Genomic DNA, 24,515 nt, shown 5'->3' with positions numbered 1-24,515 from the left:
AGTTTGTTTGTTACCACTGGGAAAATCTCAGTCAAATAGTATCTTGATATGATATTTTATTTTTTGGTTCTATTAAAATGTAAGTAATAATAAAATACTTACTATTGACATTGAATTATGACTATCCAAATGTAATAGAGCTCACTTTGTCTGAATTGGTTTACATGTATGATTTCTACTACATATAACAGAACTCCTGGTAAGTGTGTTTACTCATGACATTTTAATTAATAATGACATGGGCTCAGAGAGAGGAATCAAATTGTAAGGACACTGTGTGACCCTGTCATCATTTAGGGCACCATTGTTATATGGCCTGCGGTTGCACTACCACTAAATTAAAGTATCAATTCCAGTTCAGAGAAGGTAGACTAAAGAGATAATGCTCTTATCCATCGAACAGCCAAATTCATTCATTTTAGGGACTTTATAGAAGGGAAAGTCTTTTTGCTTTCATTTTGTTCAAAGTATGTTCTTTCATCTTAAAGTGTATGTCATTGTGAACCGAAGCCTTTTGAAAATAAACCCCGTGTCTTCAGCCTCTAAACTAGACACCAATAGGTTGTTCAGTTTAGTTCATGAAAATCTACAGACAGAAAACAATGGAATTATAAAGAATTGAGGGGCAAGTAGGGAGCAGGTTTGAGGAGTTCATGTGGTTGCATTTCCCTCCTTTCTTTTCTTTGTTGAATAAAGATAAGATTCTGAGAGGAATGACTCAGCAGAAATATGCAAGAGACACACTTTAGAAGTAGGTTACTAAATAATTTGTCATTGAAATGATTGCTAAGCTGAAATGCCCATTGCTAATGTGCACTGAGAAAATAGCCACTGAATTCAAAATGTGCTAGAGATACAAAGGTTACTATGAGGAAGACCCCAGGTTCTAGGGTTTGATGTTATATTGCTAGAAGTGTTATATTGCTAGAAGGATGTTATATTGCTAGTAGCACAAAGATTTATAGTATCTAGGAAGTGCTAAAAATTGAAACAGAACACATTAAACAAATGTTTATGTTATTTGTGTTAAAGGTAACTGTGTTCAGGTAACATTTACTCTGAAATTTTCCCCTAAATTTATTTTGTTGAGCGTTATTTTATACTTACTTTTAACAGTTTTATAAAGAAAAAAAAAAAGTAGTTCCTAAAAAACGTTTGAAAATTTAGGTCTCTTCTAGAATCCTGAATTTTAGGAAATGTCTCTCTCTGTACCTTGAGTTTAAGGCTAAGGTATTCTGTTATTAAGGTATTTTATCCATTCCTGTTTGCCTGAGCATTCCTAGTTTATTCCTGTTGTCCTATCGAGTTAGAGGTATCCTTTCAGACTCAAAAATATCTTTGGTTTGGATAATGCACCATTCTGAGGGAGCATTGATACTTAAAGCTTTCAGATGCTGAATCTGCAAATTTAAAAACCAAGTATGATTAAAAATGGTTAAAATGGTAAATATGCATTACGTATTTTTTAGAACAATAAACAAATTGAAAATATATGATGTCTTTGTCTAGGTTATCTACTAGATTTGAAACCATCTGATCTCATCCCTTATTATATTTCTGCATGCTCACTGTGCTTCAGTGAGCTGGTCTTATTTTTCCTCCAATGTGCTAGACATGCTGCAACATAGGCCTTTGGTGGTGCTGTTTCCTCTATCCAGAATGCTCTCCCTTAAGATATCCTGACAGACACCCTTGTCATCTTGTTTGAAACCCACCCCCAGCTCCCACCATTTATCACATCCACACATACACAATCCAGAATCCCTTCTTCTACACTACTTATCCACACAGGACTCACTACCTTCCCACATACTACCTTTTCTACCTTTTTTATTTTTTTTGTTTGCTTCTCCTAAAAATACATAAATTCCACAAGGGCAGGAATCTTAGTTTGTTTACTGATAAGTCTAAGTATCTGAAACTTCTTAGGATAAGTTCTTTTAGTTGTTAGGAAATATATGTTGAATGTAATAATCTATTCAGTTTGTTTACAAGTTCTGTCAAGATGGTATTTTCAAAAGCTATGGAACATTGAGATTCCTTGGTTTGGTATAGATTTGGACTCTACTGGCTTCTTTACTCTTTAAAAAACACTCAAAAATCCTCCACAGAATTTCAAAGAGGAAGACAATAAAACACTAGGGTATGTGCTCTGAGTGTTCAAGAGAGTACAACAGAACAAGTAAATGTACTGTTACATACATATAAAAAGAATTTGTGCAGATATGTGGTTTGATTCTGGTCAATACAAAACAACAACAAAAATACAAAAAATTCTACAGTTATTAAGGTGGTTTACTATGTGGAAAATACCTCAATCAAACTTCTTTTGAATATTATCCTGAATTGTACATTCAGTTTTTATCACACAAACAAGTGCTAAAAAAATTTCTTTGGGATACATTAACGTGAATAACATGTCACTTCAGTTCAGTATTCCAGTTATTTTCATCACTTCTAAACTGTTACTCTGATGAATCCTAAGTCTTTGCTGTAATTATCTTTCTTTTCATTTTCAGCTAAGTTTTGTGGTGACCCTGGTATACCTGCCCAAGGAAAAAGAGAAGGCAAAAGCTTTATATACCAGTCAGAGGTTTCATTTAGCTGCAATTCTCCTTTCATATTAGTGGGATCAAGCACCAGAATATGTCAAGCAGATGGCACTTGGAGTGGTTCGTCACCTCACTGCATAGGTAATATTAATTAAAGGTTAATTATTCTCAGTAATCTTAGATTTACTAGATACTAGTAATGTATTACTAGTATATAGTGTATTAATTATTTTCTCTATCCTATAAAGTATAGTTGGCTAAATATGAAAAATAAATGTAAAATATAGAAGCAATTGGAAGGCACTGAAAACAAATACTGTTAAAATATATGATGTTGTATTTAGCATTTAAAACTTCTGGAAGAGGGGATCCCTGGGTGGCTCAGTGGTTTAGCGTCTGCTTTTATGCCCAGGGTGTGATCCTGGAGTCCCAGGATCAAGTCCCACATTGGGCTCTCTGCATGGAGCCTGCTTCTCCCTCTCTTTGTGTCTCTGCCCCTCTCTCTCTCTCTCTCTCTCTCTGTCTCTCATGAATAAATAAATAAAATATAAAAAAAAAAACTTCCCCAAAAACACTCAAAATAATTTTCTTGTTTATCAGTAAAATGAAAAAGGACAAAGGTCTCAGATTAATAGCCTCAAGTACTAACATTTGCATATATTTTTATAGTTAATGAATCCTAGTCAAATGTTAAACTTGCTCCAACTCACATTGATCTCGAGGTCCTGAGTGCAAGCCCCACATTAGGCTCAACACTGGGCATGGAGACTACTTAAAAAAAAAAAAATACATTGACTTCAAAATGGCTCTAAGCACATTTCTATTCTTTTAAATTAAATGTCACATTTGGTAAAATAACCAAATATTCTGTTTTATAAAGTAGCCAATTCAGAGACTACTAGTTCTACCATTTTTTTTTTAAAGATTTTATTTATTTATTCATGAGAGACAGAGAGAGGCAGAGACATAGGCAGAAGGAGAGGCAGGCTCCATGCAGGGAGCCCAATGTGGGACTCGATTCCAGGACCCCAGGATCATGCCCTGGGCCAAAGGCAGATGCATAACTGCTGGGTCACTTAGGCGTCCCAATTCTACCATTTTTATACCTAAATCTCCTACAGGTGTTCCTGAAAAATGCAAATAATTAAGTCTAGTTTCTGGAAAACCTCTTACTTCTTAAGGGGAATATTATCCTACAATCCTAAGATTATAATTTAGCAAAGTCCTTGGGCAAATATTTTATATACGTGTTCTTTTTTCATATCCCTCATTTTTCCTTTACTTTTTATCCACAGAGTTAGTTGAATGTGAAGTGCTTTTATATTAGAAAGGTTCAAATTTTGAGAACTGCATAATCCATGTAAATTATAGTATACCTGAATTCTTGCTTTAAGATTAGCAGGCTTCTGTCCATGGAGAGATACTGTTAGATTTATACTCTTTATTAACACCCATGGTCGTTTTCATTAAGCCCCAGATGACTCAAAATTGCTTTGTATGTGAGAAATATGCATTTAAATATATTATACATTTTAAAGGAATATTATGTTTAAAGATTACATTATGTTTATGATCTTCATTTTAGAACCCACCCGTACCTCATGTGAAAATCCAGGAGTCCCAAGGCATGGATCTCAGAACAATACCTTTGGATTTCAAGTAGGTACTTTAAAGAAGTATTTCTATTTAGTATAAAAGTAGACCAAAAGGCTTCTTTGATTGATGTACATAGAATCGTATTGATAGAAATAGAAAACCATCATGCTTACATCTGTATTCATAACTATATAAAAAAAGTAAAAGGCATCAAAAGCATGGAAGTAAAAGGACATTAGGAAAATAAATATGTGGTTTAAGAAAATAGCTTCCTAACTGATCTTGACAATAAAACAAAAGAAACATTGAAAATAGCTGTGAGCATAGGAAAATCCATATGTAGTCGTTAGTATGCAAGAGAGGGCTAAGTAAGAGGAGGCAAGGGGGTAAATGATTAAATTCTAAAGGAAGATGTGGAGCAGTGAGCAGAAGTAAAGATGAAAGAAGTTAAAGTGTTAGCAAACATAAAAATGTGGTTATTCAGTAAAGCAAGTAGACTAAAATATGTTTATCTTATAATATGTGTATAATGCTAAAGTATTTTTAAACATTTTCACTGACATGGGAAATTTCTGAGAAAATCATTTATCCTATTGTTAGACAATAGGTGGATTGTTACATTGGAATTCTTCAGCATGCCCAGTCATGTGTGGCTGACTTTCTTATTTTCGCATTTTCTAATTTAGATTTTATGTAGAGATTCAGCGAATTTTTCATTACAGGGACCTTAGGGGAGCCAAAGTGCATACTGACTCCACAAGGAAATAGCCAATATACACATTACCCAATTGCCTTGTGTTGCAGACTTTTCTAAATGGTACTATTTTGTGTGAAATTCAGTGGGAACCTAAAAAATCCATTTCTAAAGGAAGTACTCATCAAGAGTGCCATATTTCTGTTGCTAAAAATAGTTTCCATTTATCTTCAGTTCTGGCACAGTATGAACATTGATTTGATAGCATTTGCAGTTCTTCCGGTTTGCCTCAGGCCTGTCTACATAATACAAAAATGTGAAAAAGATGTCTCAGTCTCCATTATATCGGTGTTTTTAGAAAGCTTTATTTTATTATTTTTTTATACATTTATTTTGTATTGGTGTTCAATTTGCCAACATATAGAATAACACCAAGTGCTCATCCCATCAAGTGCCCCCCTCAGTGACCGTCACCCAATCACCCCCACCCCCTGCCAACCTCCCCTTCCACCATCCCTTGTTCGTTTCCCAGAGTTAGGAGTCTCTCATGTTTTGTCTCCCTTTCTGATATTTCCCACTCATTTTTTCTTCTTTCCCCTTTATTCCCTTTCACTACTTTTTATATTCCCCAAATGAATGAGACCATAAAATGTTCGTCCTTCTCTGATTGATTTATTTCACTCAGCATAATACCCTCCAGTTCCATCCATGTTGAAGCAAATGGTGGGTATTTGTCGTTTCTAATGGCTGAGGAATATTCCATTGTATACATAGACCACATCTTCTTTATCCATTCATCTTTTGATGGTCACCGAGGCTCCTTCCACAGTTTGGCTATTGTGGCCATTGCTGCTATGAACATCGGGGTGCAGGTGTCCCGGCGTTTCATTGCATCTGTATCTTTGGGGTAAATCCCCAGCAGTTCAATTGCTGCGTCATAGGGTAGATCTATTTTTAACTCTTTGAGGAACCTCCACACAGTTTTCCAGAGTGGCTGCCCCAGTTCACATTCCCACCAACAGTGCAAGAGGGTTCCCCTTTCTCCACATCCTCTCCAACATTTGTGGTTTCCTGCCTTGTTAATTTTCATATTTTTATAAAAGGTTTTATCAATTAATCTAAATCCTGAGAAATGGACAACTAGTTAAAGAGCATTAGTCCTCATCATGTAGATGAAGAAACTGAAGGAGAACATTGACTTGACTTTGGTCACTCACTTTTCTCAATATCCTGAGAAAATATATAGTTTTGATGGTAGTGTCTGTGCACTAAATCAGGTGATTTTCTGAAGAGTATGAGTCCTTTCTAATACATACTCTCTGAAATATCGGGAATGGAAACGGGCAAGAATGAATTTAGTATAGTCATCCGTGAAATGAATAGAATTATTAACTCTGCATTGTAAGAATTCAATTATAACCATTGAAAAATGTTATCCCAAGGTTAATATAACCCTGAAAGCATATTATTTGGCTAATAAGTATGCACTGGATCATCATATTCTACTTAGATAAATATGAATAGACTATATTTCAAATATGATAAACTCTATATAATTATATTAATCTTTATTAAAATTACAAATGATGTTCTCAGTATGTTAGATTAGGGACATCAACTTTCTTACATGCATATGACTGGTATGTGAGTATATATGTATATGTATAATAAATATATTTAATAAGTTTGTACAAAGCCCTTGGAAATTTTAAAGTTTATGTGATTCTAACTAATATTAATGTATTGTTAGATTCCAAATAGAATCCTGGATAAGCCATCTTTATTGGTTGAGAAAAACTCTCACTTGCAAGTTAAGAGAAACCATTTGGGCTAGCTTAAGCCTAAAAACATTATAAGCCATGTGCAGGTATGTCAAACACCCCAAGAAAAGGGATCTAGGTGAGACCCACCAAGCCTAGAATCTAGAAACTGTACAATAGGACTCAATCTTTTCCACTACTCTGCCTACTTTGTTTTTCTCTTTGCAAATTGGCCACATGATCAAGGGGGTATTTTTCTATTTATCTCTCAGCCACATACAGAAAGTTATTAATTGTCTCAAACTCAGTTCCAAATTTCTAGAGAGAGAATCAGAACATCTCAACTTTTTTATCTATTCCTGGTTTTATCAGGTAGCCAGCAGTGACTTAAGTAAAATTATAGCTGTTAGGATACTCACTTCTGGGAGGAACAAGAGAAAGGAGAAAGTTATGAATTACACAGGCACTCAAATCATTTATTTATTTTTTCTTTAATATTTTTATTCACTCTTTTTCTATATGGATTCATATCATAGATATTTGAACATAGATATATTTATTAACATATAAGGATATATTACCTATTGCTAGAGATGACAAAAACTCTAATATTGGAAAAAGTACTCAACATACTTTCTCTTATATCAAAAATACTGTAAGTTAGAATTATTTTTGGCTAAAATAGAACAGTAGTGAATGGAGTAGCTGTCAAAATGATTGATATAACATCTAGATTAATTATGGAGTTAATGCCAAACACACATATTTCACTAACTGCTGTCTCACTCTTTAAATTGAGATGTGGATTTGGAAGACACATCATTAGGAGTGAGGACTTGTTATATTCAAGTTATTATAGATATGAAATGTTTTTAATCTCACTCTTTGATGTGTAATGCCAAGGTATAGAATAGTAAGACTTTTAGCCCTACCAAAATAACCATGGTGATTATGTATGATTTCCAGTTTATAATCTAAATTAGTATATAAGTATACTGAATGGGACAAACATGTTACATAGTGTTTCATGACTTTTTTTTTTTAATTTTTATTTATTTATTTATTTATGATAGTCACACAGAGAGAGAGGGAGAGAGAGGCACAGGCCTCCAGGATCGCGCCCTGGGTCAAAGACGCGCCAAACCGCTGAGCCACCCAGGGATCCCTGTTTCATGACTTTAAATGATGAATAAGATGACATGAATTTTAAAACAAAAATCCCATAACATCCAATGTTTTTAATTAAAATCTGATAACTTTTTAATACAAACTATAGGATATCCTAGAATTTAAAGTTTTTTAAACCAAGAACCTCAAGTCCAAAATTGATGCTCATTGAAACTTCCTTGAATCTTATCTTAAGCATATATTTTGTCCCTTCATTTTTATGATCCTGCCTTTCTACAGCAATTTTATTAGTCAAAATCTATGTATGTCTTTTATTAGAAGCTACTTTATTTTTTCTTGGGTAGAATGTTTATTGTAAACACGTAGTAAAAAATACAAATATAAAGTGGTTATTACAATAAGCTACAGAGGAAGCATATAAATTATGAAGCCTTAGTTTGATGTATATATGTATGTTATATAAATGTATATTAAACATATTTTTAATATATGATGTTAAAAATCAGACACTAATAAATACAGTGATGAAAATTCTAGGAAAACAAAAGTTATTTGCTATGAAATATCATGAAAGACATGGATAGGTCTTACTTAGAATATTCTATATTTATACAAAGTTTCTATTATGCCTTGATTAGCTATCTAGACTTCATGGCTTAGGAACTGAGATATAACATTTAAAATAAAGAGATAGGGATCCCTGGGTGGCGCAGCGGTTTGGCGCCTGCCTTTGGCTCAGGGCGCGATCCTGGAGACCCGGGATCGATTCCCACGTCGGGCTCCCGGTGCATGGAGCCTGCTTCTCCCTCTGCCTGTGTCTCTGCCTCTCTGTCTCTCTCTCTCTCTCTGTGACTATCATAAAATCAATAAAAATTAAAAAAAAATAAATAAATAAAATAAAATAAAGAGATAAGAAAAAAATAAAATAAAGCAATAAGGAATTAGAGAAGATAAATTATATTTACTAAATTGACATGTCTTAAAATTTTATAATGCTTTTGCACAAAACATGCTAATTGGGTCCAACTTAAAGTGATTTTTATTTAAACATTGACTGCTATTAAAATGGATTATTTTAAATTTCTGATATGATATTCATATTTTTGCATTGTATATAATTGGTTATATAAGCAGGGCACTTTTTATTAGTAAATATGGATAGGAAAATTGTACATAAATTATTTTTTAAGAATTTTTTGAATTAGATAATGGAAAATTATTTTTCTACAAATGATCAAATGGTATTTTGCATGTTAGAAGTTAATTTAGAATCAGAAGAACCTATCATCACAAGTTGGAAGAGGTTGGAGAACTATATAAAGTATACTATCAACTGGTCTTATAACTGAAAAAAAAATTTATTAATGCACTGATATTTGGAGAAAATTTTGGTAAATGATTTAACTGTAATAAATTCTGAACAAAAAATTAATCAACTACTAAATTTGGTTCTAAGTATATTAGATATTTTGTATAAGTATTTGTGAATATGACAAAGATAGTTATTTCATGTGTTTGTGAGATATAGAAAAAATTAAATAAATTTTATTTCGTGGCATCTGATTAATATTTAAAGTAGTATTTATGATGACTTTGGAAAAGTTTGCAGAAATTAGGAAAGAAGTCTTGCTATGTAATCCAAAATATTTCTTATATCTTATTAAATCAAGTCTTAATGAAGTCACCCACATGTATCCTTCAAAGAATAAACAGTGATTTAGCTTCCTGCTATGTAAAGTATGGAAGGGATATCACTGTATTTTAAGAAACTATAGTCATGTTAAATCTTTTAAAGTTATTAAGTGATTTTGTATTAAATTATCAGTCCCCGTTCCTTCAGTTGATCTAACGTTTTCAAGAGATCTTGGTGCACAAGGGCGAGTAGTACAGTCCCTAGTCTAGAGAAACTAACCCCTGCTGTGTGGGTGATTTCATAGGATAGATGATAACATCGGTAACTTTGAAAGTTGCTAAGGGAGCACATAAAAGAAAGTTCTCCTAATCTATTGTTCTTGGGAAGCCTTTCTAGAATTTCTGAGCTAAATCTTTTAGGATAAGATCTAGGAAAAGCAAGATGGGAAAAGCATTCAATGCAGGGTAAACAGCATGAAAATAAGCATGCATTAAGGGAACTACAAAAATTCAATATTATATGAGCACAATTTGAGTAAAAGTAAATGGTTAGTGATGAAACCAGAGAGATGAGCTGTGGTCAGGTTATAGGGACTTTTATCTATTAATTTAGCACAATGTAACTTTATCCTATGGGTGATAAGACAGTAAAGATTTTAAGGAGAATGTTAAGGTCATACTTCCATTTTGATCACTCTGACCTTATGTGGAAAATAAATTTAATGTGATCAAGACTGGAGAAATGGAAACAAGTTAGATGATTATTGTAATTACAATTATTATAATTATAATTACGACAGTAGTTCTCAAAGTGCGGTCCCTGACCAAGCAGGAGCAGTACGACTTAAGAACTTGTTGGAAATACAGATTCTGGGCTTCCCCTAGATCTACCTAGTCAGAAACTTTCAAGGGAGGCTCATCTCTCTGTGTTCTGGTAAGTCCTCCTGATTGTGATATCTGCTAAAAAAATTTTTTTAAGATTTATTTATTTATTTATTTTTGATAGACAGAGAGAGAGAGAGAGAGAGAGAGAGAGGCAGAGACACAGGAGGAGGGAGAAGCAGGCTCCATGCTGGGAGCCCGATGCGGGACTTGATCCCGGGACTCCAGGATCCCGCCCTGGGCCAAAGGCAGGCGCTAAACCGCTGAGCCACCCAGGGATCCCCCTAAAATTTGAGAACCAAACCTGTAGAAAATATATTGAAGACTAAAACAGGATATATTAAGTAGAGAAATGGAGAATGAGACAGTTTAAGATTTAAGATGCAAAATTATCAGTATTTGGTGGAAGATTGAATGAGGGGAGATTTATGGGTAGAAGGTGGCAGCCATTAACTAAAATCTACTCTAAACTAGGATCGCTGGATTGATATAGGAGATGGGTTTTGTAAAACTGGTTTTACTGAAGAACAAAATTACAAAGTCTACATAATCAATCACATAATCTAGTCTATATGACAGAGTCAAAATATGTAGCCCTATATTGCATAACTTCAGGGTATGTGAACTGTGTGCTCTGGAGTACAATTTGAGGGACTTCATTTATATAGAATCCGGAATGAACATGCTAACTGGAGTTAGACAGTGGAGTTGGACAGTGAGTGGCCCTGAACAAAACAGGTTGTCAAGAGGGTAAGGGATCTACTCAAGGCTATCGTGAGGGTGTCTGGGAAGACACAATGTAAGATAACTGGAAGAATAAAGGTTGCTATCAGAGAGTGATGGTTGACATTGAATGTTTTTGGTAGAGCATAGTTCTGTCTAATAATGAGAATATAAGAAATTGTAGCATTCAGCTACTCTCAAGGTCCAAATGGAATCTTGGATCAAATTATGTCACCTTAAGCTTAGTGCCATGTTCCTTTAGCAGCAGAGAGTAGGAACTAACCAGGAAGGAAGGACATAGGGTATTTGTGAAACATACTAAGAGGATGATTGATCATTCTCAGACTCCCAATTTCGGGGAAGGCTGAAGTGGCAGGCACTAAATATTTCTCACCTTGTCCTCCAGCCATAATTATTTAATAAACCCTGATGATTTCTCCTTGTAATGTAGTTTGAGTAAACAACATCCTTCCCAAGTCTACTGACACAAGTTAATTCAGCCTTTATCCATTCAAATCTAATATAGTAGTGCTGGCTTCATGATTATAATTACTGCTGGTCATTTTTTTGTTTGTTTGTTTGGTAGTTTCTTTATGCAATGGGCTAATTTAATTTTCAACACAAATTTTACTTGTTCTAGCAAGAGCTTTAGCAACCTTATGATTTCATTAAAGATTTCAAGTGCCGTAGCTGGCTATTTGAGACCCTTCAGAAACTGATTCTTACATGTATCTTTGACTTAATAATTATAGTTGGAATTTATTTAAAACCTATGTGCCATCCCTGTATGGAGTATATTATATGTCCTGTGTCATTTAATGTTTAAAACAAATCTCAAGACAAATATTATCTTTATTTATAGATTCAGCCTCAAATAGGGGATACACCTTATTCAAGCAAGATCAGATCCAGAGTTAAAGCCATATACACATTACTCTGGGGTCTGTTTTCTTTTTTGGTGTATCTCACTGTCACTTTACCTCCCCCACTCCTGAAACTTCCCAGCTCACTGTGTGAACGTCAACCAATCAAATGTACTCTTTTTCCTAAACTATATGATGTATATTTGAACCTTCATACATCGTGTTCTTATCTTTTCTATGTTTTTTATCAGTTGTTCTTACACTTTATTGTTCCTTAAAATCACCTGGAGGGCTTGTTAAAACACAGATTGCTGGTCCCATTCAGTGTTTCTGATTCAGGGGAGCCTGGGAATAAGGTCTCAGAAAATGCATTTCTACATAGTTCCTAATGATGCTGAGGTTACCAGTCTGGGGACCACACTTTGAAAACTATGTTCTATGTATTTATCTAAAATCCACATCCTTAAAAGCTTAGTGTAAACTCCGTATCTTATAGCGTATATTTGCTACAATCACAATCTTTGCATCTAAACACCTTTGCATATAATCTCATATTGCATTTACGATCTTCTATATTCATTTGCCTCTTAAGTTGTTAGTTATCTTTATTTCTCTGTCTTCAACCATCTTGCTTTATCTTTATTTAACTATCTACCTGTCTGTCTTGTGTTCAGATGTAGCTTATTGGCCTTTTGGTATCTTGTATATTTTCTTCAGACTACCATGGCAAAAAGTTTGGCACCTATCCATGCACTGGGTATTCAAATATTTGATGATGATATGTATACAAACAGATGTAAGTTTTTTCATTTTATTTTAAATCAGTTTTATTTTTATTTATTTATTTATTTATTTATTTATTTATTTATTTATTTATTTATTTATGAGAAATACAGGGAGGAGAGAGAGAGAGGCAGAGACACGGACCAAGGGAGAACAGGCCCCATGCAGGGAGCCCGACGTGGGACTCGATCCCGGGTCTCCAGGATCATGCCCTGAGCTGGAGTCAGTGTTAAACTGCTGAGCCACCCGGGCTGCCCTTAAATCAGTTTTAAATATCTTTTCCTTCCAGTTTCTACCATGCAGAATTTCTTTTGAAAGCATTTTCTTATCCAAAGTTTTTTTTTTTTTTTTTTCTATTTGTTGCCATATTAGAAGCTGCATTGGTACATTTGCATTTTTCTCTGTAATTTGCTACAGGTAGGAAGTGTTGTGCAGTTCCATTGCAAAAAGGGACACCTTCTCCAAGGGTCTACAACACGCACATGCCTTCCTGACCTCACATGGAGTGGAATTCAGCCTGAGTGCATACGTAAGTATTGTGGCTAAGAAATTATACTATACTTACCACAGATAGGAATTTATATGCATTTTTTCTTACAAGTGAGAAGTAAATCTAAATCTGTACAAAAGATGTATTACATGGATTTTTAAAGATTATGATAAAACATAATTTACGTCTATAAATTTATTACTATATCAAACCCCAATACCCATTAAGGAGCATTCTTTCTAAAGAAGCTATAAGAAAAAAAAAAAAAGAAGAAGAAGAAGAAGAAGCTATAAGATACGGAGCACTATTTTGGCTTTTTTGCAAACCTCTTGTAATTGTGTTTAGCTTGGTCATCTGGAAATTTTAGATAATTATTAGTTTATCAATTTAGAGATCTGCACCTATGAATCTGAAGTATGCTGAAATACAGAAGGCTCCAACTTAGTGCCTCTTAATTCTTTATCACTTGTGAAACCCTCTGAGAATCTGAGAAAGATAGAAACATCCATGGAAGGAAATACGCATGAATAGTTTGACCAAAAATTTGAATACTATTTCAGGATTTCCTGGAGCTTCTAAATGTGCACTGACCCTAAATTGAGAGCACTTGCCGTACAGATTAAAGAAGAACAAAGCCCAAGGTCATGAAGCTGTCTTTTCTGACTTACAGTTAGAAATAAATTTCAGCTGGTGAATTACTTATCTCTTACCCTCCCACCTTCTCTTTTTTTATCTTCTTTACTATCTTTTAAAATCCTGAGCCTTCTGGGGAAAAACAATAAAGAGTAAGCAAGAGTAGAAATACTCATCAGAATGGTGACCAACTTTTAGGATTTGCTGAAGTCTCAATAAATCCTGTGAAGTTAGGCTAGCCCTGTATAGAACCACCTGAATGAACACAGGAGGCCCCAATGGACCCGAGGCTCACTGAAAAGCAGCAGGATGATCCACTGAGAAGTCATTCACATGCCTGGTTGGTTGATACTTAAATATGGCAATATTCCTTAAAGAGAATTCAGTAGAGCATGTACTTTAGAACATGTGTGAGATGTAACTAGGTATTTCATAGTAAACCAGAGTTCTTTGATAACTTCTATATAGGATATGATCATTTAAATAGAGTGGTTACTTAAAGCATTTCAGAACTTCTACTACGTGCACAATGTGAGGACTAAGAATATAGTAATGCCCCTCTCTGCCAAAAAAGGATGTAGTAGAGGCTAACTTTTTGTGTTTATCCTTAGAGTATTTCCTCCATAAGGATTAAATGTTATTAATGGATTCATATTAAATATAAAACATATAACAATGTTTATCACACAATATTTTTTTAAATGTTTTTTAAAAACATTTTAAACATTTTAGCTCTTATTTATAGCTTTGTGAATCTCCATTGGGAAACAAATGGAAATTTTTTTCCAAGCAAATTTGTCCACAGAACATTTTTTTCAGAGGCAAGCTTTTAAGTATCCCTATCCATGAACAAACCATCAGAAAATGCTTCTTGTTTAGGAAGGAAATTCCTTGTAGCATCTATCTCTGAGAAAGGAATAGTATTTATAAGATATAAAATGGAAACTGGGGGCAGGGCCAAGAAGTGGCATACATATGGGTAAAATGGAAGAGAGGTGGAGAATCAAGAGTGAGAGGAACCTTGAAGAAAAGGAGACAGAAGTTAAAAAAAATGAAGATACTGCTACTTATGGACACAAAATATGGCCAGAAAATTCCACATGTAAAAAATTATTAAGTTATGATTTCTGCATTAAGAAGTATTAATGTCAGAGTAACATACTGAGCTGTGGTTGTATTTAACTTTAGAAAACATGTTTTTTAAAATTTATAATAAACATAAAATAAATAATAAAATAATATTTCATAAACTGGTATAGAAAAGCTGAGCTTGACCACCTTTGAAAGGTATCTTACTAAAGGACTTCTTAGATCCTTTAAAATGATAATTATTTTGACTTTCTAGAATAGTGATACAGAACATATTTATGAGCTTAATTATCCCCAGTAAGTCTTTTTCCTCCTTTAGCTTCCCTCTTAACACCTACCCATGTTCCACAGATGACTGCTTAGGACATGATAGCCTGTGAAATTAATATGTATATTGACATTGATACATTTCCTTGATTGATTAGAATAACTATGCAAAAGTATATTTATATAACATGCCTCTAATATGTATTGTGACTCTCATCTCAAAATTTTCTTAACATGTCTATAAAAAATGAATGCTATTCTTTTTTTTTTTTTCTTAATATAGCCCACAGCTGTAAACAACCAGAAACTCCTGCTCATGCAAATGTAGTAGGAATGGACCTTCCGTCTCATGGCTATACACTCATTTATACCTGCCAGCCTGGCTTCTTCTTAGCAGGTGGAACAGAACATAGAGTATGTAGATCTGATAACACCTGGACTGGAAAAGTTCCTGTTTGTGAAGGTAAGTTTTCATCGTGGAAGTTTCTCACAGAAGCTATTCTAGTATATCAGCCTTCCTAAAATAAAATGCAAGAGACAAAAACTTAACTCAGATTAGCTTAGGAATAAGGGAAATATATTAGCCAACTCCAAGGGCAGGCACTTCTGGATCCAGAGGCACACAGATATTATTGAGGTCTTTTTTATAAATTCTTTTACATGCTCTGTTTTTTCTTCTTTATTTCTTCTTCTAGTTACTTCTTCATGGTACATGTATTAGTTTTCTGGGCTGTTGTAACAAAGTACCACAAGCTGGATAGCTTAATAAAGCAGAAATTTATTCTCTCACAGTTCTGGAGGCCAGAAGCCCAAAATCAAGGTGCTGGTAGATCCATGTACCTTCTGAAATCTCTAGGGAAAAATCATGCTTTATCTCTTCCTACTGTTTAGCAGCTTCAGGCTATCCTTGGCATTCCTTGGCTCAGAGCTTCCCCATACCAAGTTCTGTCTTCTATCTTCTATCTTCATGTGGCTTCCTTTCCTATTTATCTCTACATGTCCTCTCCTCTTCTTATCAAGACACCAGGCACTAGATTTCAAGGTTATTTCATCTAAGGATCCCTATTTAACTACATCTTCAAAGAGCCTACTTCCAAAAAAAGGTCATATTTTGAGATTCGTGGTGAACATGAATTTTGAGGTCACATTATTCAACCTACCACAGTAGGAAAAACTTCTGCCAGCATACTTCTTGGTTTAGAAGAGTTTTTGTCAAAGCTTCTTCTTCTTGATAAGAGTCTGGTTGTCAGTTTTAAATGGAGCCCACCTCTAAATCTGTTAGTCAACCAGGGTGATACAGTATTTTGACTAGATCTAAGTGAAATTTCCACTTCTCTTGCTGTTTGATCAGAATAGTCCCCATCTGGATAAGATGTACCATTGAATTTACCAGAGGAAAAAAGGCTTGTGTGTTCAAAACAAGGAATAAAGGAAGTTTTTTCTAGAATTCTTGATAAGGTCATCAATACATTCCTTTTCCTTTTCCTTTTTTTTTTTTTTCCAGCCCTTCTAATTCCTGTTCTCTTGCAGCGTTCACAAATGTTAATGACCTTCTTTTTGAAATGTGTTCACTTTCTTCTCTTAGCAAGAACACTATTCAGTTTGTTTTAAATTTTTCATGAGATTGAAAGATTAAAAGTCCATTTAAATCCAACAGAATTTCAATAACTTTTTTATCTATCCACTTTGCTGTTTATCATCACTACTATTGTAGGCTAACAACATTATCTCTACTGGGACTACTGCTACAGACTCCTAACTTCTCTTTATCAATATCCCTTCCTTTCCAAATTGTTCTCTGTCTTGGAATCAGAGTGTTGTTCACCCAAATTATTTCCCCTAAAACCTTTTAAAGACATTATATAGTCCTTATAAAAAAGATCTGCCTGTACCACAGTCTATAAGCACTGAGTGTCATAGCTCTTATAACTTTGCAGGCATATCCAGTAACTCATATGATTTCCCTTGTTTTAAACTACCTGTGGTTTGGCTTAAAACCTTAGTATTGACTCTTTAGTTTTGAGTCTATCCAATTTCTTATAACACCATGAGCACCTTAATAAATTTTTATTTTTTTAAAAATATGTATTTATTTATTCATGAAAGATAGACAGAGAGGCAGACATAGGCAGAGGAAGATGCAGCCTCCCTGTGGTGAGCCTGATGTGGGATTTGAACCTGGGACCCCGGGATCATGCCCTGAGCCAAAGGCAGATGCTCAACCACTGAGTCACCCAAGTGTCTCACAAATTTTGATTTTTACACACATACCCTACCAAATTATTTCTTCCTTTGTGCAATAGGAACATACCCATAGCCGTCAGCTACCATGCTTTAATCAACTATTGACATGTTGATTTACATGGTTTACATGTTCTTTAAAATAAAAAAGAAAATTCTAAAATGATAAGGCAGCACTATTCTTTCCCTTTTCTTATTGGACTATAATGGGGGTAATTGCTGAAGTTGTTAGCTGTACAACAGAAGTGTTGAGTAGTGCTGAAATGTTAGGATGAATAGGACATTTTGGAGAAAACTATATGATATGTAAGAGAATAAAATTGACAATGCATTACTATGTGTGTGTGTGTTATTAATTATATTAACCTTTGTAAACTTTTTAATTTTTTTTTTCATAGCTGGTTCGAAAATATTGGTGAAAGATCCAAGACCTGCACTAGGAACACCCAGCCCAAAGCTAAGTGGTTAGTAATTTCAGTTGTTTTTTCTAGAAGTCATGATTTCTAAAAGTGATATACTGTTTTCTTGACAAAGTGAACATTATTTAGAAAAATATATATTCAGTATGGGAAAACCATGAATTTGACTATTTAGAATTTAAAAATTTATATTTTAAGATGTTGAATCTCAAGAAATGTAATTCTGAGATATGTTTATATTCCAAATAATGTTTATAGTTCTCTTCATAAAATATCTCTTTAGGAGTATCTGAAAGTTACTATACTATATTGGCATTGCTTTATTTAAAACATTAAAACAAAAAAGATGAGACATTTTCAATATAGATTTTTAAAGAAGGAACAAAATACACTTGATATGAGAGTAAAAGTTCAGCAATTTTGTTTTCTAGTTTATTGATTTTAAAAATGAGAATTTAAAATTTAGTCATTGAAAACATAGGCTTCTCAGTTTTATGATTTTAATGTAATTACCATGTTATTTGCCTCCTACACTATGACTTTCGAAAAGTTATGTTATATATCTGAGCCTACATTTATTTAGCTATTCAAAAGAAACAATGATTAGTTTATAAAATTTGAACTTCATGAAATGTGAAGTGCTGTGCCCATAGTAAGCCCTCAGTATATGAGAGCTGCTTTTTTAGTATTAGTCTGTATTTTATTTATGTGATATAAATTAAAAGCTACAGATAAAATTAAAGATTTAGCATTTGTTCTGTACCTTGGAGATAGATTTGGTCTAGTTATATGAAGCCAGAAACAGTGTTAGTTTCTAATTTTAGATGTGTTCAGAAGTTCTCAAGGTACATGCTATAAAACTAGAGTGCCCACAAAAAAAAAAAAAAAAAATCAGTCTGAAACACTGATTTATTTAACATGCACTGGAAATAGACTGAATGCCACTAGGGCAATCAAAGAATATGTCAACATAAGAGAGAAAGTTTAGCAATGGAATCAGAAAACTACAGTGGTCAATCAATGCAGAATTTTCCAAGGGAGATGGCTTATCTAGTAGCAGATAGGTGTTTTAAATAATAACTCCAGTATATCAAATGTAAAACCTGAATTTCCCAGGCAAAATATGACTTATGGTCACCAATCAATAAATCAAGCAGGCATAAAAATAAAAAATAATATGGAAGAACACAATTAATTAGTTTGACCCAATATACATATATAAAAATTTTTGCATCAAACAATTATAAATTATATATTTTATACAGAAGTGTATGAGACAAGTATGAGAGTGATCATATATTAAGCAATTAATAAAATGTATAAATTTCAAAGCAAAGTCAGTCTTCAGATCTGATATCTGACCATGATGCAAGAAAAGTTAAAAAGAAAATAGGTATATTTTAAAAACCTCTGATTATGTGGAAATTAAAAACAAAATCCATACTCATGAAGAATTCATAAGTTAAATAAGAAATAGAAAATATAACACTAGAACTTATGTTGAAAACTCTAAATATCAAAACTTGGAGACTATACCAAAAGCAAAATTGTGAGGGAAATTTGTAGCTTTAAATTCTTACATTAGAAAAGAAGAAAGCCACAGAATTAATGAATTAAGTAGCCCTATTTATAAGATCTATAAAGCATAACAGACTAAACAAAAGAAAGAAGAAAATTAGTGTAATAATAAAATGAACAAACAATCCCCCCACTCCCGCCTGCTAAAGGTGCAATAGAAGAATCTCAACAAACCCAGTAGTAGTTATTTGGGGGGGAAATGTAGAAAATTTCTGGTAAGATTGATAAAAAAAAAGCAACAGAAATTAAATAATAAAACAAAAGGAAATGTGAATATAACCACACAGATAGTAGATTAAATCAATTATAATTATATTAATGGAACACTGTCAAAAACAACTTTTAAAAAATGGACAACTTACTAGAAAAGTATATTTCACTAGAACTAACAAAAGAAATTCTGAGTGATCCTATAACAAATAAAGTAGGAGTTTAAAACTATTTCCATAGAGAAAAACCAGGTCCTTATGGATCTACTGATGAGTTCTGCCAAATGTTAAAGGAACAGAACAGGTCATCCCATTTTATAAAATCTCTTCTTGTCAAGAAATCTCATTCTATGAAGGGTGCCTGGGTAGTGCGGTCAGTTGACTCTTAGTTTGCAGCTTAGGTCATGATCTCAGAATTGTGATCTCAGAGTCATAATCTCAGGGTCATGATTTCTCATAGTGAGATGGAGTCCTACCTCAGACTCCACACTCAGCATGGATTCTGCTTAAGATTCCACCCCCCCTACACCCATACACCCCCACTCCCCCAGTCACTTGCTCTCTCTCTCTCTAAAAAAAAGAATAAAAAAATCAATCTCATTCTATGGATCCAATATAGTTCTAATAATCAATACAAAATACAAAAGGGAAATTTACAAGCCCATTTGACTCAGGATATATAGATGAAAATAATCTACATAAAATCTTAGCAAATCAAATCCAAAATTATAGATAAACAGAAAAACCAAAAGATGACAGAACCAAATTGGGTTCATGATAGATATGCAGGGATATTTTTACATTAAGTAATCCTTAAAAGTAATCTACAATATTGAGAGATTAAGATGCTAACAATTCTGATCAGTGTAATACCTACACAGAAAATATTTGATAAAATGCAACCTATTTATAATTTAGCTGGTTCCAAAAATACTCTTAATAAATTATAAAGGAAAGGAATTTCTTTAACTTTAGTAAAAAAAGATCTGTAAAACTTTAGAGTAAATGTTATCTTCAACTGGAAAACATTAGAAACATTTAATTTAGAATCATGAGGCATTGTGAATATATTACTCCAAAATAGCAAGAATGAAATTTGGCAATTGGATCAGAGTCAGGAGCGTGATACTACATTTAGCAATGCTATGAAGCCTGTGAAGTAAAGTTTAAATTCAGACACCTTAAAAGAAAGGATCATGACATCTTAGACTTCTTTTCATTGTCCACATCAATGAGAGAGGGATGACATTTTAGAGTTTACAAAGAACAGCCAAATACACATTCATAGTTAAATCCCCAAATAGACCTACAATAGAAAGAAGTATTATCATTCCCATTGTACACGGGAATATAAATCACCAGATGGTGTCTGCTTTGCCCAACCTGAGCTGCATTTCTCAAAAGGCAGAAGGCAGCAGTGGCATGCTGGAGCCCGCAGGTAGAGGCTTGTCACAGACAATTCTGTGCCTTCTTCCAAACTTTGCATTCAGTGATTTCAGGTTGGTAGGAGTTTGAAATCTGCAATTATGGGAATATTTACACTCTAGAAATCAGCAAATACCGCTCATCAGTTTTTTCATTTGCTTTGTTTCATTTTGTCTTGTTTTTCTGGAGACCCGGTTGTGAAACATTGCCTTCCACATCAATGATTAAAACCCGATGCAGTGTACTTGGCTGCTGCTGCTACCTGCATCTTTCCATCGCTCTTTTCTCCTGCCACTGAGGTTCTCTTTCATCTCCTTCAACCATCACTAATTCACCTAAGGACTACGGATAAGATCAACAGGTGTAATAGGTTTTCTTTAAAGGTTCAGAGATAGCAAAGAGTAATCACAATACAGTCCAGGTGAAAATCAACAATGAGACAGACAACTCCTCTTACGTACTGAGTATGAACTGTTAGGCACTGCCCTTAGGGTATCTTTCTCCCTTGTTCCTGCTTTTACCTGGACAACTAAGAACCTATTAACTTCCAAATTCCAGGTCTTTCAGGGCAAGATAGCTTGTCACTCTCTCCTGCAAACTTGTTTTAGGTACTTTTTTTCACTAAAAATTTTAACATACTTTTTTACTAAAAACTTTAACAAATTGAGGGCTTTTTACTCATTCACTGTATCAAAGTTCTAGGTAAGATTCCTTTATACATACACAGCATACATAGCATTCCCCTATAGCATTCATAGCTGTGAAGTTTGGGGTTTGGGGAAGGGAGTGCCACTGTAAGGATGACTTGGTAAAGGTCACAAAGTCAGAACTATGGATTAGTCATTTTACTAAATACGTGTCTGCTAAATATATATTTTATTAGCAATTATGCAGTAAGGTCTAAGATCCACAGCTTTCCTAATTTATCTGAGTTGTAGCAGCAGCAGCAGCAGTAGTAGTAATAGTAGTGGTAGCATCTATCACTTAGCTGAACACTTCACTTTCTGTATCTCATTTAATCTTCATAATAACTCTAAGTTAACCTCATTTTAATTAGGAGGAAGTTCAGGTTTGGAGAGTTAAGTAATTTATGCAAAACCACACAGTTCAGAAATTGCAGAGGAGGGACTTAAAAGGAGCTTAACTACTGTTTGCAGTGCTAACCCTTCAGGTGTACTGCTCTTGAATTATCATAGAGAAAAACATCATGTGTTGAAATATTCAGTCAAAATACAACTCCTGGGGATATTTTATGTTTTATGTAGTTTATGTCTCTAGTAGTTTTGCGATATTGGTTTGCTGAGTAGAATTCAAGGAATGTTACCCCAGTCTCTGTGATCTGGGCAGTAAGAAGTGTGATGTATATAGTGAAGACTAGGTGACAAATTGTCAATAACTTGTTAGGGGAAAACAGGCTTTCCCCTATTCTGTTACTCATTCGTTTGCACAAATAGGCAACTCTAGTATAACTCCCTGGAATAGCTACTTTTGGGGGATGTACCTTATCGTGATGTATAGGACTGATGGAAGTTTCTCTTAGCCTCATTTCAGGATCTGAGTAGATTTTGCCATATTTGACTTGTATACTTCTAAATTACATAACTAATTTCTATAAATATAATGTCTTGTTTGGCTATCTAAAATAAAGAGCATTCCTTCTTTAGATGAGTTTTATAACATTTAAAATATTATTGGATTTGACCACAATTCATCTCCCCCCCATGAGAGTTGAGCAATTCTAGAGACAATTTCTTTATTTCTAAAAATACTGTAATTCAAAGCTGTCAATATGGTGGAGCCCTGTTCTTCGTCAGGAGCATCTATTATTGGAATAACTGAACTCAGTCTTCTGTAAGGGGACAAAAGAGCATCCCTCCTAACAGTCCTTAAGTCCTATTCTGCAAGAGGGGGTTTTAACCCCATGCTCTTCCTTCTATAAATCCATTCATACTGCCTGGAGAAAAGCAGACCTCTTGGGACTTTTATATAGACTGACTTGGCTCAGTAAAATCATTTTATTTTCCTTCTGAAAGAAAGATGTTACTAGAGGATACCAAATATAAGTAAATTTGATGTTTAGCTGGTTCTGAATATAAGCCTTATGTCTTTAATTGGTGTTGTCTATCTTTGATTGATGACTCATGTATGAATACAAATCTAGGTTATTGCAATTTTGGTTTATTCCAAAAAAAGGTTGAAACACATATATGAAGAATTCACTTTGTAATACACATTTCACATTGCTGTGTGTTTAGCAAAATTTCATTATTCAATAAACTAATATCCATTAATCTAATTTTTAATGTTTATATTTACAGGGTACAATGAAATTAATGTATGTGTTTAACCTATTTACAGTTCCAGATGATGTGTTTGCCCAAAATTACATATGGAAAGGCTCTTACAATTTCAAAGGAAGGAAACAACCCATGACCTTGACAGTTACTAGTTTCAATGCTTCCACTGGGAGAGTCAATGCTACACTCAGCAATAGCAACATGGAACTGCTACTTTCAGGTATCACGTTAAAGAACAGCAAACAGTGCCATTATGCCTTCACTTCTATAATTGCATCATTTTTATTGGTGATTTTTATACTGTGAAATATTTGTTACATTTTAATGACATTCATAATTTATTAAGAAACAAGGCTTTCTGGGATCCCTGGGTGGCGCAGCGGTTTGGCGCCTGCCTTTGGCCCAGGGCGCGATCCTGGAGACCCGGGATCGAATCCCACGTCAGGCTCCCGGTGCATGGAGCCTGCTTCTCCCTCTGCCTGTGTCTCTGCCTCTCTCTCTCTCACTGTTGCCTATCATAAATAAATAAAAAACTTAAAAAAAAATAAAAATAAAATAAAAAAAAGAAACAAGGCTTTCTGATTTTTGGATTGATACATGAATATTACTACACAAATGAAAAACTCTGATTCTGAAATAAGCTTGTTCATGAATATTTTGATGTAGCTAGAATGAGACATCATGAAATGGAATAATTCTTTTGATTTGAAAAATTCTTTGATTTGAATAACTAAATCTTTCTGCATTCACATAACACCAAAGAGACCAGATAAGTGACTAGCAACTGTTTTATGGACACAGAATCGTTTCTTCAAATGAGAATATTTAGATGGATACCATAACTGAAGACAGAAAAGGTAGATCTGTGCTACTTTAAACATGCTTGAGGGACCCAGAGGCCCTATCCAACTGCTCAGCCTTCTCAAGTTTCTGTGTCCTCGATCTACTGCACATTTCCGTCATTACCTTTGTTCTGTTTTTTTTTTTTTTTCTGACATTCAGATGTTTTCTCAAATGTCTTCCATTAACAGTATCCCAATGATCCTATCTAAAGCAACATTCTCATCACAAACACAGTCAGACACACTCTTAGTCTCACACACTCTTATCCTCTTTCACTTTCTTCTTTTCACTATTTATGGTATAGTATAGTGTGGTAAATTACATAACATGATATGACATTATTTGTCTATACTCCAATAATAAAAGATCTAAAAGGGAAGCTCTTTGCCTTCTAGTTCATACTATTTCAAA

The 24,515-nt window shown here is 34.0% G+C and overlaps 1 protein-coding gene across 1 annotated transcript in view; it reads left to right on the top strand.

Annotated features, from left to right (window-relative positions):
* The window catches only part of CSMD3 (CUB and Sushi multiple domains 3), a 1,166,404-nt gene that overhangs the window by 1,129,191 nt on the left and 12,698 nt on the right, over positions 1-24,515 (top strand). The window contains exons 62-67 of the mRNA XM_077847015.1: positions 2,520-2,693; positions 4,138-4,215; positions 13,035-13,142; positions 15,376-15,555; positions 17,732-17,797; positions 23,323-23,481. Of these exons, the coding sequence (XP_077703141.1) occupies positions 2,520-2,693; positions 4,138-4,215; positions 13,035-13,142; positions 15,376-15,555; positions 17,732-17,797; positions 23,323-23,481 (765 nt within the window). The remainder of the gene's footprint in view (positions 1-2,519; positions 2,694-4,137; positions 4,216-13,034; positions 13,143-15,375; positions 15,556-17,731; positions 17,798-23,322; positions 23,482-24,515) is intronic.

This window comes from Canis aureus, chromosome 14, assembly GCF_053574225.1.
Source record: "Canis aureus isolate CA01 chromosome 14, VMU_Caureus_v.1.0, whole genome shotgun sequence".
Classification (NCBI taxonomy): Eukaryota; Metazoa; Chordata; class Mammalia; order Carnivora; family Canidae; genus Canis; species Canis aureus.
This window is presented reverse-complemented; position numbering and strand designations above follow the sequence as displayed.